The 15,839-nt window shown below is 44.1% G+C and overlaps 1 protein-coding gene across 1 annotated transcript in view; it reads right to left on the reverse strand.

The window, feature by feature from the left end:
• Nucleotides 1-2,455: 2,455 nt before the first annotated feature.
• LOC103744894 (chloride intracellular channel protein 5) overlaps nucleotides 2,456-15,839 on the reverse strand; it is a gene marked incomplete at its 3' end in the record, with an annotated part of 63,164 nt that continues 49,780 nt past the window's right edge. The window contains exons 3-4 of the mRNA XM_029570210.1: nucleotides 11,489-11,614; nucleotides 2,456-2,562 (exon numbers count right to left, since the gene is read on the reverse strand). Coding sequence (XP_029426070.1) covers nucleotides 2,456-2,562; nucleotides 11,489-11,614 — 233 coding nt within the window. The remainder of the gene's footprint in view (nucleotides 2,563-11,488; nucleotides 11,615-15,839) is intronic.

The raw sequence follows: 15,839 nt of genomic DNA on the forward strand, positions 1-15,839 counted from the left end.
GCATGAGTCCCTGGCTTGCTGAGTCTAAGAACGTTTGAACCCTACTGACCAAAACTGAGCGGGATGGGACAGGAAGAAGGAAAAGTGATGGAAAGGCAGGGGAGCGGGCATGTTTGAGGTCCAAGGAAGGAGGCTGCGTGATCTCATTAAAAGGGGGCCAGAGAGGAACAACTTGTGGGGTGGGGGCAGCTCTCTTTCTGGAAAGCAGAAATGCCACAGCTTTGAAATGTGCAAATGAGTTAGGGGAAGGAGTCACAAGGGCAAAGCTGATTATGGAGAAAACCAAAGTGAAACAGAAGAAGACAAACAATGAAAATTGGAGAGTATTGGGTTTATAGGAAATTGATACACGGTGCTCTGTGGAAACTGCTGCTTTGGTTTTGGGGAGAAGAGGACTGTAAATATGGATGATATGTAAATACCATTCTTAATTTTAAAAATCTGGAAGGTTCAAATGAGATAATCTTTCTGAGGGCGCTCTGACAAGCATGAAGGAAGATATTTGTGGTTGGGATGAAAGGACACTGGATACAAAGACTGAAGAAAACAGAATTCAAGAGCCTGCTGGGCCCTCTGGGAAGAGGGAAGTCCCTGATCCATCTTTGCCTCTGGATCCTGGGCCAGGAAAAGTTTCAGTAACTGTTCTTTCCCGTGATTGTTTTGAGGGACACCTGTCATTGGATTTAGAGACCACATCTAGTACAGAATGGTCTCATCTTGAGATCCTGATCTAATCACATTTACAAAGACCTTATTTCCAAATATTCTAAGATCCTAGGTGGTCATGGCCTTTGAGAGGAGGGGTACTATTCAACTAACTACAGAATCCAAACAGCAATGAAGCAAGATCACCAAGTCTGCTTAAAATAGTTTATACAGGCTGCTCCTTGTCCCCTAAAGGTCACTTTCCTTATAGTGACTCTAATGTCCTGGTAGTGGCTACTGTTGCCCATGGAATAAAATCAAAGATGCCCAGACTGGCGCTGTAGGCCCTGGCCTTTTTCTGGACTCTGTCCTAGCTTTTGATCCATCTTTCCCATATCCTGCACTCTGAGTTCTTAGCTCCATTTGAAATCCTTGGAGCTTTCTCAGAGGACCTTAGACAAATTCCTACTCTAAATACCTTTACAGGAATTGCTTTTTCTTTTGCAGGGCCATTTATCAGCTTTTCCAACTTCCTGTGATTAAGCTATACTGTGCCTCTTGTCTTCTGATTTGTGTTTGACTTGGAGTTTTTCTCCAGCACCAGCAAGCACAGGAAACTGTGGATACAAAGTGACCTGCTGCCTCACACTCTTGCCACCGTGACTTCTCCCCATGATGGACTGGATCCTCAAACTGTGAGTCAAAAGAAACCCTTCCTTGACTTTTATCATCTTCTACATCTTGCACTCTGTTCTTAGAGAACCGATTCCCTCTTACCCTTTATGCCATTTGAAACACTTTCAAGAGGTTTTATCTTTGTACCTCCAGGGTCTTATTCTGCACTCGGCACAATCCAGGTCCTCACTAGCTGTGACAGACTTCCTGCACTAATTCTATTCCCATCACTGTTTCTTCTCTCTCACAGCTACCCAGAAGTACTCTTTCTCTGAACTCCAGGGGTACCTGGCATTTGCCGTCTTCCAGTGGTCCACCGTGCATCCTAGATGGGTCAATTCATACAGATCCATGCAGTGCTTCCTCTGCTTGGTGCCATGACCCAGGGATTCGGCTCATCCTCTCACTGAGAGGTGAAGGGAATGCTCTCCTTCCTGCCTTTCTTTCAAGGGCCTCACACCAGTCTTCAGGTGTCATTCATGCTCATTCAAATGGCTTCAGCAAATCCTTAGAGGATAATGCTGGATAAGGGGCTAAAGTCACCAAGATCTTAAATGTGAGGTGCTCAGCCCCCTATGAAGTGGCATCATAAGAGAATCAGGTCCTGGGTCTGTAGTCAGTACCAGAAATGAAAGGCCTGGAGGAGGAGGAGCCAGGCTTTCAGAAGTCCTTCCTGACACTCCCCTGACTCCTGGTGAGGACGCTACTGAGGACTGGGTCTGCATCATTCACCCAAGTGTGAACCTCATTGCCCCCTGCACGGCTTCTGCTTAGTCCCTGAGAAGTCATGCAGGGACTAGAAAGGAGTAGGAATATGTGTCCGTCTGTGAACACAGATGGGTTTGTACGCCTGGGACAAATGCACAGTATCAAGAACCCTTCCATGTCATATATTTTCCTGTGCCATAAGGCAGCCTCCTGAAGCAAGCTGCATCCCTGCCTCTGAGTCAGCATTAGCCTACTGTTGTTTCCCCTGCACTGGTCAGGTGGCTGCATCTATAATCTCCCTCATAACTAGCAGTGCTGGTTCCAGATGCTTCTCTGGCCCAAGGATCTGATATGGGCATGGGTACCAAAGACACACCACTTGGCAGGAAGCAGACACTACCAGGGCTCCTGAAGAAGAGTCACTCACCGGCATTGTTTTGCTGCTTGGTGTTTTTGATGTAGGCAGAGAACTTGGAGAAGATGTCAATACCTGCTGTGTTGGACTCCCGGTGTTTCGCAGCCAGTTTGGGGTATCTGGAAGGGAAGACATGGTGTTCTATGAAACTGTAAGAGCAAAGTTCCTTTAGGGGTGAAACTGTCCTCATTATAGTGAGCAACACTCCCCTTCCTGGCTGGATCTACCCATCTTTTAGAGTTTTGCAACCTCCTACAGGGAGGGTGGGCACTCAGGCATCATGCACAATAAAGGAAACCAGGGGTCACTGAGAAACTGAGGGTTGCCCTGAGTGACTGTTGGCTAAAGCTCAGAATGCCACCCATGGGGTTCAGGGTGTATCCTCTTCCTGGAACCACCCTCAGTCACGCACTAGTGACACAATGTGCCTCTTTGTCAGGTGGGGTCCCTGACATTGCCCCTGTTCACACATGAAAATACCCATCCACTTTCAGATCCACCCTCACAATTCTAGCTTTTCAGAGCAAGTGGGTGCCTTGTCCCTTAGTAGCAAGATGCTAAACCATTTCTTCAGAGGAAAAATGTTATCTGTATGCTTTTAAAATGTCTTTGAGATGCTTATTACATATGCACAGTAATAAGGTGCAGAACTCACCAGACTCTGCCCATAGGACATGTGTTTTCAATTGTTTTGATTTCCAAGTATGGAGGTAAATTTGCAAAGACCCCCACTCTGTCCCTTTATCTTTCTCTCATTCTGAAGTCGAAGGAGTACGAGAGGTGGGCTGGGCTTAGGACCTTTGACCTTGGGACTGAAAGAGGTTAGGGAACACGTGTGGGGATCCTTGGATTTGACCCAGCAGCGTCATCAACATGAGTAATTGTAATTTAAAAAATGTTCTTTCACAAGCACTATGTGCATGGCCAGGCAGAAGGGGGTGGTGATGGGGGAAGGTGGTCTGCTTGTTATTATTAACAGTGACGTTGGGGCTTACAGAACAGTTTTTGACTGTGAACTTCATGGTTGTTTTATGTTTATAAAGCGATTTTTAATTTTAATGCTTTCAGTCGAAGTCTCTAAACATTTTTTGTGGGACTGGAAGATGGCTCGGTCAGTAAGGATAACAAGATGAAGACCAAAATTTGACCCCAGAACCCACATAAAAAAGCTGAGTATGGTGGCATGCTTATAATCCCAACTCTGGGGAGGTGGAGACAGGTGGATCTTCTGAAGCTTTGCAGCTAGCCTGGTCTAATTGGTGAGTGCTGGGCCAGTGAGAGACCCTGTCTCAAAAAACATCGTAGACAACACTTGAGGAATGACACCGAAGGTTGACCTCTGGTCTCTATATGCACATATAAATACATACATACATACATACACACATGTGTACCTGCACACACACATACACACACACACACACACACAGAAATCGTTCGTTTTATTCTTACATTTCCTTGCTCTTTAAAGATATCAGTCACTAGGGTTGTCCCACGCTTGGGGCTGTGACAAGTAGCTGTTTAATGTCAGAGATACCGCAATTGGAAAAGTCCTCAGAAAGATATAGGGGATGACTCTCTACATCAGGCAGATGAGGAAAGTGTAGCAAAGTTGTTGGAGGCCTACATTAAATGATCATTCAAGGACCCAAAGCAATTAAAAAATAGGGCACGACAGAACCTTGTTTTGTTATCTTAGAGCAGTGCCTTCCTACTTGATAACTGTACTGCTCTGGAAAAACTAACTCGTACTGTGTGGCTGCCATGACCTAGGCACTGTCCAAAGCCTCTTTTGAATACATCATTCACTCATCCCCAAGTCTTATTGGTACCAACTCTACCCTCACTGCCCATGCAAAGAAATCAAGGCACAGAAAGGTTAATCTATTTGCTTGGAGTCACGTAATTGACAGAACCAGCATCCCAGCCCATGCAGTTTTATTTTGGAAGCCCAGTTTTTCTATCCTGTATGTTGTGGCCTCTTGGCCACAATTATTTGACCTCAAAGCCGTAGGGGCCTCAAAACTGGGCTCTGTACCATGGATGAGCGGTCTCCATCCAAAGGAGGGGGTACTCTGTGCTCCCATCAACAGCTGTGTCAACACTACACAGAATAGTACAACAGAATACAGTGTTGGGGGCTAAAACAAGGTTTCCTGCTACCTGCTAGGTAATCTGCCAAGATGTGGGACTTTTGCATCATCCCTCTCTATATTGACTTTCTTTTTAAAAAAATATTATCTTTTATTTTATGTGTATGAGTGTATTACCTACATGCAGGTAAGTGCACCCGTGTTGTGCAAAGCCCATGGAGGTCAGAAGAGGGTGTCGGATCTCATGGAAGTAGAGTTACTGATGGTTGTTAGCTATCATGTGGGTGCTGGGAATTGAACCTGGGTCCTCTGCAAGAGCAGTCAGTGCTCTTAACTGCTGAGCCATCTCTCCAGACCCCTTTATTGACTTTCTAATGTAAGATTATGTCATAATTATATTAGGATTAATAGATTTATAATATTACCAATTTAATCAGAACCAATGTTCTTTGTTTCTCCTTGACGATTTAAAATAAACAGGATCTAGAATATGCATTTTAGTGGACAGTTTGAGTTGGTTGTTTTGCTTTTCCTTATGTATAAAAATTCTAATAATCTTGCCATGTCTTTATAGCCAGATTGGGCCAAATATGGGCCCAGGATATCAGATCTAAGATAGACAACAAAAGACTTTGCATTCAGGGGGCCCACCGCAATGTCATGCTGTTTCCTCATCTCTGTGATTCATTGAAACTTTACTGTAGAACATAACCTTGCCTTTGAAGTTCGCTCTTGTGGAAAGTAGGTCTCCAAGAAGTTAAATCTCACAGATTTCAATGACTACCCTGGAAGGAGGCTGCCATGGAACATGTTAAGTATATTCATATTTGTGCACAATTTTAAATATGCAAAGGGGGCTGGAAAGACAGTTTAATAATTAAGAGCATTTGCTGTTCTCACAGAGGACTGGAATTTGGTTCCCAGAACTTACAATGGGCCATTCAGAACAACCTGTAACTGTAACTCTAGGTGATCTGATGCCCTCTTTTGGCCTCTGCACACAGACACCTGCATTCATATGCACACACACACACACACACACACACACACACACAAATAATAAAATAAATTTTTATGTATGGAAAGGAGGGGATGAAGAGTATTTTTTGCTTCTTTGAAAAGCTAATAGACAATATTTCATTCATAGAAACACCTCTGAGTCTGATGACAATCGAAAGGAAGATTGAGCTCTCTAATTCAAAATGAGCTATAGACTATGACCTCTGTTTGTGCATGGCTCTCAAGCTAACAATGGCTCAATACTTTTTACACTTCTAAATAGCCAGGTAACCAGCAAGGCGTGTATGATATGGATGTTCCTCTGACCCTGTGATGACAAGCCATGGACCCGCCTCCTTCCCACCTTCGGCAAAGAAGCCACTCCCCTTCCCTCTTACAACCATTCAGTTGACTATAGCTGCTTTCAGGGGAGGAGCTGATGGTATAAATGCTGGGAAAACCAGGAAGCTGGTCTTTCACCATTTTGTAAGGCTGTCTGGAGCCACGGGATTTATGTCTAGGTGTGGACTTTCGAACACAGCCATGAATGGGGGGGCGGTGCGCCCGCTTGTCTGTAAGTAAACCTGCACGCCAAGCTCAGTTAGCAAGTCCAATAAACTCACTAAGATTCTTCAAACTGGGGTTTGGAGAATTTTTTCCTCAGGCTGTTGCAAGGACAGTGGGAGGAGGGGATTGGATGCCACGTGCACCTCCCAGCAGTGAATTTGACTTACAGCGTGGTAGTACACATCTTTAATCTCAGCAACTGGGGGGCAGAGACAGATGGATCTCTGCAAGATCAAAACCGGCCTGGTCTACATAGTAAGTTCCAGGCCAGGTGGGGCTATAGGGAGACCATAGCCTATTTTATTTATCAAATAAAGAAAGAAAAAACTTTTGAGGCTGGAGAGATGGCTCAGTGGTTCATCAGAGAGATGGCTCAGTGGCTCAGATGGATCATTGGTTGCTCTCACAGAGGGCCTGGGTTCAGTTCCCAGCACGCACATGGCAGCTAACAGTCATCTGTAATTCCAGTTACAGGGTATCTGACAACCTCTTCTGTGGGTATTGCATGGTGCAGGTGCTCTTACATATATGCAGACAATACACATAAAACAAAAATAATAAAATATTTTCAAAAAGATAAAATAAATAGTTGGAAAAATTATATTATGTGAAAATAATATAAAATTTAAATTTCACTGCCCACAAGTATTTTCCATGTTTGTATGAGTGTGTGCATATGCATGTTGAGGTTCAATATTAAGTCCAATGTCTCCCTCAATCACTCTCCATTTTATTTATCAAACAAGGGTCTCTCAATTAAACCCAGGGCACCCTGATTCGTATAGTCTAACTTGCCGGCTTGTCCCAGGAATCCTGTCTGCCTCCTAGGTGCTGGCATTAGAAGCAGCCACCATGTTTTACTGACTTTTAAGTGGGTTCTATGGAGCTGAACTCTTGCACAGAGCCATCTCCCTGGCTGGTGAGTGCAATTTTATCAGAACACACTCACACCCACCAATTCACATGCTGGCCATGACTACTCTCGTGGGACAACAGCAGAATTACCACAGACCCTGTGTGACCCACAAAGCCAGAGACATTCACTCTCTGGCCTTCAACAACTAACATTTGCCAGTTTTGACTTAACTGATGAAAATCACTTTCCACCCTGTCTTTAAGGTATCTTATTTCAAATGCACTCACTTAGATCTGCACTTTAAACTTCATTCTGGGAAATAAAACAGTTAGTGTCTCTCTCTGACACACAAAATAGCAGGAAAACAAATAAATAAAAAATTGCAACTGGCAAGTGTTGTGACTGACTTAGTGCCAGATGACCCCTTATGGACCAGCCACAGGCTGCCATACCACTGAAGAAAGTTAAACCAACGTGTAGTAAGTACCAAACCAGGGCCAGGCCCTGTGCCTGTTTGGAGGGATGTACTGGAGATAAAGAGACCCAGTCTTCATAGAGTTGCATCTGCTGATTTAGGGATCTTGTCTGGCAGCTCAAGTATAGACTGTTGTTTTCCTACCATGCCAAGAAGCAAGAACACTCCCTCTCCTCTGTGATTCCTGCTTCCTCACTTTGACAAACCCTCACTTGATGGGCACGTTAATGGCTCCAGCTCTCCTCAACTGTGTGTCTGTTTGGCTTGTCTACACTATTAAAGAATAAGATCCTTGAGGTCCTGCTTATTCATCTTATGGCATCCCTTAGGCTCTGTTGTTTAAGACGTAAGGTCACGAAGGGTCCTTAGGACTGTACCTGGAATACAGCCACAGAACAGGCGTGAACTCTGTTTCTCACTCTATCATTTAATGAGCATTCCCTCTATGGCACTGGACTAGGCAGCAGGATCTCCTATACTAGTCCTGTAAGACTAGCATTTTGGTCCTCTGTTTATAGTTCTGATATTATATAGTTATTTCCTCCAAATTGAAACATTCCCTCCTGGAGAATGGAGGGAAGTTTTTTTAGACTAAAGCTCAGAAAGTTGCAGAATTTGTAAAGCCTTTCCCTCAGGTTATCATCTGTGGAACAAGAGTCAGCCTGGTAGAGTTGCCTGTAAGTTATACAGGGTATTCCAGGGATAAAGCTGGAAAGGGTTATTTGGTGATGTAACTGCCTTTGAGTCAGCCATGCTCCTGTAAGTAACTCTGATAGACTCATTGATTCACCAAACCAGACTTGAGTAGAATCATTTCATTCGTCTGTCATGTGGCCCTCTCTGGGGTGACTAGATATTTGTTCCTGTCTCCTCAGGAAGTGTCACAGGACATATGAGAATCAAAGACTAGAAAACTTTTTAAAAAATGACCTGTAGCAGAGACTGCTCATGCTTACTAAATATCCACCGGATTCTCTGCATTTCCCAGCCAGTTACACTGGGGTCATGTGACTGGGGTTTGTGTCAGTGGGACAAGATGAGAAGTGGCTTAATTGCTCATGGCTCTGGCTCTTAAAGACACTATGCACTGTCCCTTTTCTGGCTTTCTCTGCTGTAAATACCTTGGAGGTCACATACAGCTACAGGCAGAAGAGGACCATGCCACCAACCAAAACTTTTGTCCTGTTAAGCCACCGCTACCTTGCACCCCTCATGTTACTGCATGAGAGCGCCACCTGGTGTTATGGACTTGAACAGACGTTATTATGACTGCAAAGCCCACATTCAGCCATCCTGTGGGAGGTTCAAAAGCGGTTTCTCTACTTTCCAGAGGAATATTACTGATTTTCATCACTGTGAGAGAGTCATACATTTTTTAAATGAAAAATTCACAGTGTATTGAAGTTCGAAGTGTTCTGAATCCTGTTAACATTCAGCGCACATTTGCTATCTGACTGCCACAACCACATGCTATGTAATTAAATGGCTTTAGTTTAGTATTTGAATTCTTGTATCCCCCCTTTCCACTGTGTGTGTGTGTGTGTGTGTGATGCATGTGTATGCATGTTTCTGCATGTGTGTGGGTACACATGCACATGTGGAGGCTGGAGATTAATGTCTGGATTCATCTTCCATCATTCTTTCACTTTATCCATTAATGCAAGGTCTCTCAATCAAACCCGGAGCTCACTAATATGGCTAGGCTTGCTCTGGGGAATCCCCTGTTTCTACCATCACAGGCTGGAATTACAGGCAGGTTTCCATGCCCACCTGGAATTTATGTGGGTTTCTGGGGATCCGACTCTGGTCCTTGTGCTTGCAGAATGAGTTGAGCCATCTCCCCAGCCCCTAGCCTCCTGAGTCTTTATCCCAGCTTCTATGCCTTAGGATTATTTGAAATAGAGTCAGTTTGGGGAAGATCTTTGGGATGCTCATGAAGCACAGAACTTGAGCTGAAAGGGAACTTGGAAATTATAGCTCATCATCCTTTCAAACACTTCCTCGCTCAGCATTAGCCACAGAAAGGGCAGGATGTTAGTCTCATTTAGAAACTACTTGAGATTTCCTGGATTCTTCATTTTGTCACTTAATGTTCTATGGAACCTAATATGATTTTTTTAAATTGCTAGAGTTTTTGTATGTGTTTTTTCCCTTAAGAAATAAGGCTAAGGGGGGAAAAGTCTCCCTCAATGTCTTGGCTCTCGCAGTTTTTACAAACAGCAGCATGATGAGAAACACATGACCCGGCAGCCTCGGGGAACAGGGCTGTTTGCTGCCCCCTGGAGAACCAGACGGCCAGGCTACGCTACTCCATAGGACTCTGAACACAAAGCACTCCACCTTCCAGCCCATGTCAGTGAGGAGGCTGACTGAGGCCGGTGGCTTGCAGGCAGACTGGCAGGACTCTGGGCTTGGAGCCCAACTGCTGATTTCCTAGCATTTGCTGTGAGGTAACTGTAGCATCTGCCCTCATCCGATGGTTACAAGGCATCTGAGGACACTCCTGGGGCTGGTATCCCCAAGAATCAACGATCACTTGTCCCTTACTTTAGGAGCCTTCAGAAAGCATACATTTAATAAGTTAGAGGGGCTACTAACTGCTGGATACCCAGTTCCCTAGCATGACAAGGATACCCTTCATCAAACATCCTGTACTTAACTGAAGTCCAGAAAAGACCTGGGTGAGAAGCAGCATGCTCGGCTCAGGTAGCACGTACGAGCAGGGAGGAGAAGATGGCATGTCCCCACCCAATACTGCGAGGCCTTGATTGCAGCATGGAAACTTTACTATCTGACAAAAAGACGGTAGATTCGATAATGACCTTCCTCAGGAAGAATGTTCAGGGACATATGACTTCAGAGTCTTTGTGCCCTGTTGGTCTCAATGTGGTCACACGGTAGAGTCACTTGAGTTAAACAGCCAGGGAAAGACATCTAGATTTGGGGTGATGACAGGTGGGTAACTTGGCTAAAGTGTATATGAAGAGCTAGAGTAGGGAAGGGTCTAGGGGGTCATTCTTTTACAGAGGAGGACTGAGATCCCAGGGCAGAGAAAGGGTGGATCAGGAGGGCACACAGGTCCCCTTGGCAGAGCCAGGAGCACATCCCATCTACGGCCTTGGCAGAAGGTCAAGGGGACCACCCAACTCATTTCTTTCACTTTCATTTCCTCCCTGCTCAACTGGGTGGGAGCAGACATTCCCGAATGAGAGGATTAGTTCCAAAGAGACAACGTGAAACTCAACAGGCAAAGGGTAAATTCTGCTTGAGTTATGCTTGTCCTTTGGGATTTGCAACCAGTCTAAGCAAACGAGGTCAAGCTCCAAAGGACAGAAAAGGAATTAGGAGCCAGCCCCTGTCAGGGCATTTCCAGCCAAGTGGCAGCTGGTGTCCTGTTCAGAGACATGTGTGACTTCTGGCTGCAGCCAGCTGGGTGGTGTGTGTGTGTGTGTCTGTGTGTGTGTGTGTGTGTGTGTGTGTGTGTGTGTGCCATGCTGATTGAATTAATGCCTTTGCTAAAAGTCTACACCCAGCTGTTTCCAGTGGGCTGTAGGCAGCAGTTAATCTGCCCCACAAGAGCTTCTAGTCCCTGTTCTTACTTGTCCTGGTACCAGTTGGTATTTTCATCAGTTTAACTGTGACGTGGTCGATTTATGATGCCTCTAGTGGCTCAGTTACTGGGCACCCCTTTCCTGCTTTCACTGTATTGACCTTTCGGCTCTCCTCTGGAGATGAGGGAGACTTACCCCATCTGGAGGTCTTTGGACACGGTCTGGGGAACAACTGAAAGGTGAGAGAAGGATGGTAACCTTGTCAGAATCCCTAAAGTCACTCTATGTAGGAAGAACTGGCTGATGACATCTGCTGGCAAGTGGCCTTAGTGGATGACATTTTTTTTCTTTTTTTGAGATTGGTGTCCCACAGGGTGGGTTCCATATTCTCTATTGGAAAATCAGGGTCTCCTGCTCCAAATTGAGGCAGTCCTCTAGAAATCTGTCTTCCCTCAGTTAACCCTCTCTGCCTTTCAGTAGCTCTGGAAAGAAGCAGTTTATTACTTTTCGGGGGTCAAGGTCTCCTCCAAGAACTCTTCAATCTTGTTGACGTCAGTCTTCACATCCCCGTTGAAGGTCAGGAAGGGCGGATGTGTGCCTGGAGCCAGGTTGTGTAGGTCCGCTGGCTTTCTGCAGAGAGAGATAGATTCAGGTGATGGCATGAATCCTTAGGCTTCTGAGAAGCCTAAGATTGTAAATCAGATCCTGTGCTAACCAGATTCATGGTGTGGGGCCTAAGGCGGTGGAGGCTGGAGAAAACACAGGAGTGTTATGTGACACAGGAAGTCCATAGGGGATGGAGGAAGGAAATGGGAGAGGAACTGGACAAGATGGAGTCGAGCACTTTTGGGAAAAATTGGAGAGAATCACCAGTGACTATCTAAATTAACTCCTACTTTTAACTATGCAGGACTTTGCTTCCAAAAGTTCCTTCACTAATTCATCTAAGAAAAGACACAGTTTCAGGCTTTAAAACTTAATACATTGGATCTCGAGAGGCGGCTGTAAGGTTAAGAGTATGTATTGCTGTCCTAGAGAACCCCACTACTGTGAGCTGCCTCACTACCCCTATAACTCCAGCTCCAGGGGATCCAACACTGTCTTCTGGCTTCTCTGGGCACCCACATCCATGCACATGGGCGCGTGCACACACACACACACACACACACACACACGCACACACACACACACACACACACACACACAAAGAAGCACATACACATAAATAGTAAAAGAAATCTTTAAAAACATTAATACAGTGGATCCTACTTTTACTCTTAGAAATAAAATAGAAAAAAATGTGTGTGTGTGTGTGTGTGTGTGTGTGTATGTATGTGTGTGTGTGTATGTGAAATTTGGGCCATTTGTTCAAGTTTGAATATTCCCATTCTGAGTAATCTAAGTTTTAACATGTAGCAATTAACCTCTAGTACTGGTTAGCCTTTTCCCAGACTAACAGAATATTTTTCAGTCTATAAATATTTCATGCTATAAGGTATTCATGAGAATGGGGAAAACAGGAGTTGGAGAATGCAGAAAATAGTAGTTGAATTTAAAATTATTAAATGGAGTCAATATGTTCAAAAAGCCTTGTATTACTCGGTTTCTATCACAGATTCACAGGCCTTGGTGAAAACTTACGGGGTTATATCTAACAGGTTATTTTTCAGAAAACATTGGATAAGCTGTGACCAAGGACTCTACATCAATAATTATGAACTGGGCAGAGTGGTACACTCCTGTCATCCCAGAACTTGGGAGGCTGAGGGAGGAGGGTTCCTGCAATTTTGAGGCCAGTAAGGACTGCAGAATGAAACAGTGTCTCAAAAAAAATCAATCAATCAATCAATCAATCAACCAACCAAAAAGACTCCACTATTGCTAGATTAGAAGATATCTAAGAATCTAAGAAAAGGGTTTCAATTCAGGATCTGTGAGAGGGAAAGAACTTAGAGCTGTGGCTAGAGTGCAGGAGTTCCCAGCATTTCAGATATTTAATGGCTACATAAGCCAAATACACCTCTTACTTTAGAGATCAAACTTTGGTCTGACATTGATAACAACTCCAATTCAATTGTGAAAGCTTTTATAATTTGAGATAATCTGTAAGAACCCTCAAATTAAAAAAAAAAGATACAATTTCCAACTCAGGTGATTTCCTTTCCACTGAATGTGGAGAGACCAGTAGGCAGATATCTGGATAATGTGTTAATAATCCATGGTAGTCTACCTCTTACAGTTTTTACTTAACTCAAGCACATACTATATTTAAAATATGACTATCGCAATTCTGATTTTGCTAGAAAGTAGTTGCTTTTATGAAATATTTAAAAATTCTGTTATATATATATATGGAGAGAGAGAGAGCAACCTGAGTTGTTTTTAAATTTGAGGGTTCTTAAAGATTATGTCAAATTATAAAATGTCCATTTAAAGCTGAGTATGGTGGCACATGACTTTAATCCCTGTACTCAGGAGGCAGAGGCAAGAGGATCTTACTGGGTAGACCAGGAGGTCAGCCTGGTCTACCTAGTAAGCTCTAGGCCATCTGGGGCTACAGGGAGACCCTGTCTCAAAAAACAAAACTAAACTAAACTAAACTGAACTAAAACAACAAAAAAGTCCATTTCCAAGTAAGAATATCTTCTTTTTTCCAATGGGCGCCATTAAATATAGTGTTTATTTTATGAAAGCTGATTTAGTCTAGTGGAGCCAGTAGGATCTTTTAGGTGAAACAAGTATAACACATCCAGGCCCTATGAATAGAGAAGGCAAGTCTGCTGTCTCAACTAGACAACCCAAGAGGTTTGCACTAAGGAAGAGTGGGGCTGAGGGGCTGAGGAGTCTGGGCAGCGCTGGGGGTATTCATCACCCCAGATGGTCTCTGGGTGCACCAGGTTCCTTGTGGGCGTTGGTGTGGAAAAATGAGGTGGAGGAACTGTGAAAAAGTCAACAAGGCGGTAGAAGCCTCTGTAATGAGACAAATTCCTGGCCTAATCAGTTAGGGAGGAGACGAGAAGAATTCCAATCAAGGTACCGCACTCCTGTCACTCCCAACGTGTAGGCTCTCCAGCAGCATTCCGTGACACTTGGAACGGAGACAACTGAGGTGGAAAGTATTTTTAAGATCTCATTTACTCAGTGTCTTTGTTGACTTTGTGGGTGTCCCTCCTCTCACACAGTGAAAAGACATTCCTTGCTGGCTCCTTCTGGTTGGGAGACCTCACACTGTCAGGGGAAGGAAGGCTGATGTCGAGTTTATTATTATTTTTTTAACTGTTACTTCTCTGTGGATTAAAGATACAGAAATTTGTTGATATGGTGGTGGAGGCTTGACTTCTGGGACATCAGGGCACTGTGACCACTGGACTCTGACACTTTGGGGATGGGCCACCTCTGAGTGCTGAAGCTTAGCCAGGTATTGCCAAAAAGGTGCTGGCCTGTTGTGCCCCCTCCTCTCCTTGTAGATTTTTCTAAAGCACTGATTGTTGAAATTATAGAATTACATCTTTCCAGATATGATTTGTGAATTATTTCATGCAAATCTTTATTTTCTTCTAGATTTTGCTCCATGGGGGCTAAGGGGGGCTCAGGGGTAGCAAGTTCATGCAATAAACCAGGTAAAATCCTGAATACAAATACTTTATATGACCCGCTGCCCTAAGCACTCAACAAAACTCCTATGGATGAAGAAGGCACTATTTTAATTTTATTTTTTATTGAACTTTTGCAATTTTCATGCAATGTAGTTTGATGCTATTTAGATCCCTTCCAGTTTTTACCTCCCCTTACAACCCCCCTGCCCAATTTAATGTAATTTCTTATGTATGTAATACGGCTTATAGAGTCTGATTTTTATCCCCAAATGCCCTTTAGTGTGGGCCCATTCACTAGGCTATCAAGAGTCCCATCCCTATAAGACACTATCTCTCCCCCTCCCAGCAGCCATCAATTGCTAAAAGTTCCTTAGGTCGGGTTGGGATTTCTTATCCACTTCCCCATGTCTCTGCTGGGATTTTGTCTGGTTTGAGCTTGCATAGGACTTGTGCGTGCTGTCACCATTTCTGTGAGTTCATATGAGTAACTGAACAGCTGTCTGGAAGACTCTGTTGCCTTGTGATCATCCACCCACTCTGGCTCTTAAAATCTTTCTGCCTCTTCTTCAATGATCCCTGAGCCTTAGGAGGCAAAGGTTTGAAATAGGTGTCCAATTCAGAGATAAGCACTCTGTGGCCTCTTGTTCTCTGCACATCAGCCAATTGTGTGTTTCTGTGTTAATCACCATCTGCTGTATAAGGAAGTTTTTCTGGTGAGAGTCGAGAGATGCATTCATCTTATGGAAGGCACGATTTTTCTAAATCATCATTGGACTGATGAGAAAACCTAGCCTCAGAAAACCTCAAGGTCATTCAGCCAATCATAGTGGTCCCTGAGTAACAAATCAACTTTCTTAGAAATTAGTGTGTGTATGTGTGAACAGTAAGAAAGTGTCTTTGTCTGTAAAACTAGTGTTACTTAACTGGCCTTCCTCAGAGGGATGTTACAGGGCCAGCCCTGATAGTGTAAGAGACCGACTGCAGCATCCATAGGTTGCTAGTGAGGCTCCCCTCCCCAGCCTGAGCTCCAGCTGGGAATTCCAGGTGAGACCTCTGGTTTTCTGTAGAAGGCTCATCTTCCAAACTGTGGAGTTCTGCTCTTTCAGTTGTCACAGACAGTGCATGGCAGACACATGACCCCTTATTCCGCAGATATTAACCAAGGGTCTGTAAAAGTCTAGTTGCTCTGAAGGATAGCAAAGAAACTTAAACAAACAAAGAAACTCAAAACTTTATAATGGGTAAGTTTTGAAGAGCAT

This window comes from Nannospalax galili, unplaced genomic scaffold (genome assembly GCF_000622305.1).
Source record: "Nannospalax galili isolate Female #2095 unplaced genomic scaffold, S.galili_v1.0 scaffold803, whole genome shotgun sequence".
NCBI lineage: Eukaryota > Metazoa > Chordata > Mammalia > Rodentia > Spalacidae > Nannospalax > Nannospalax galili.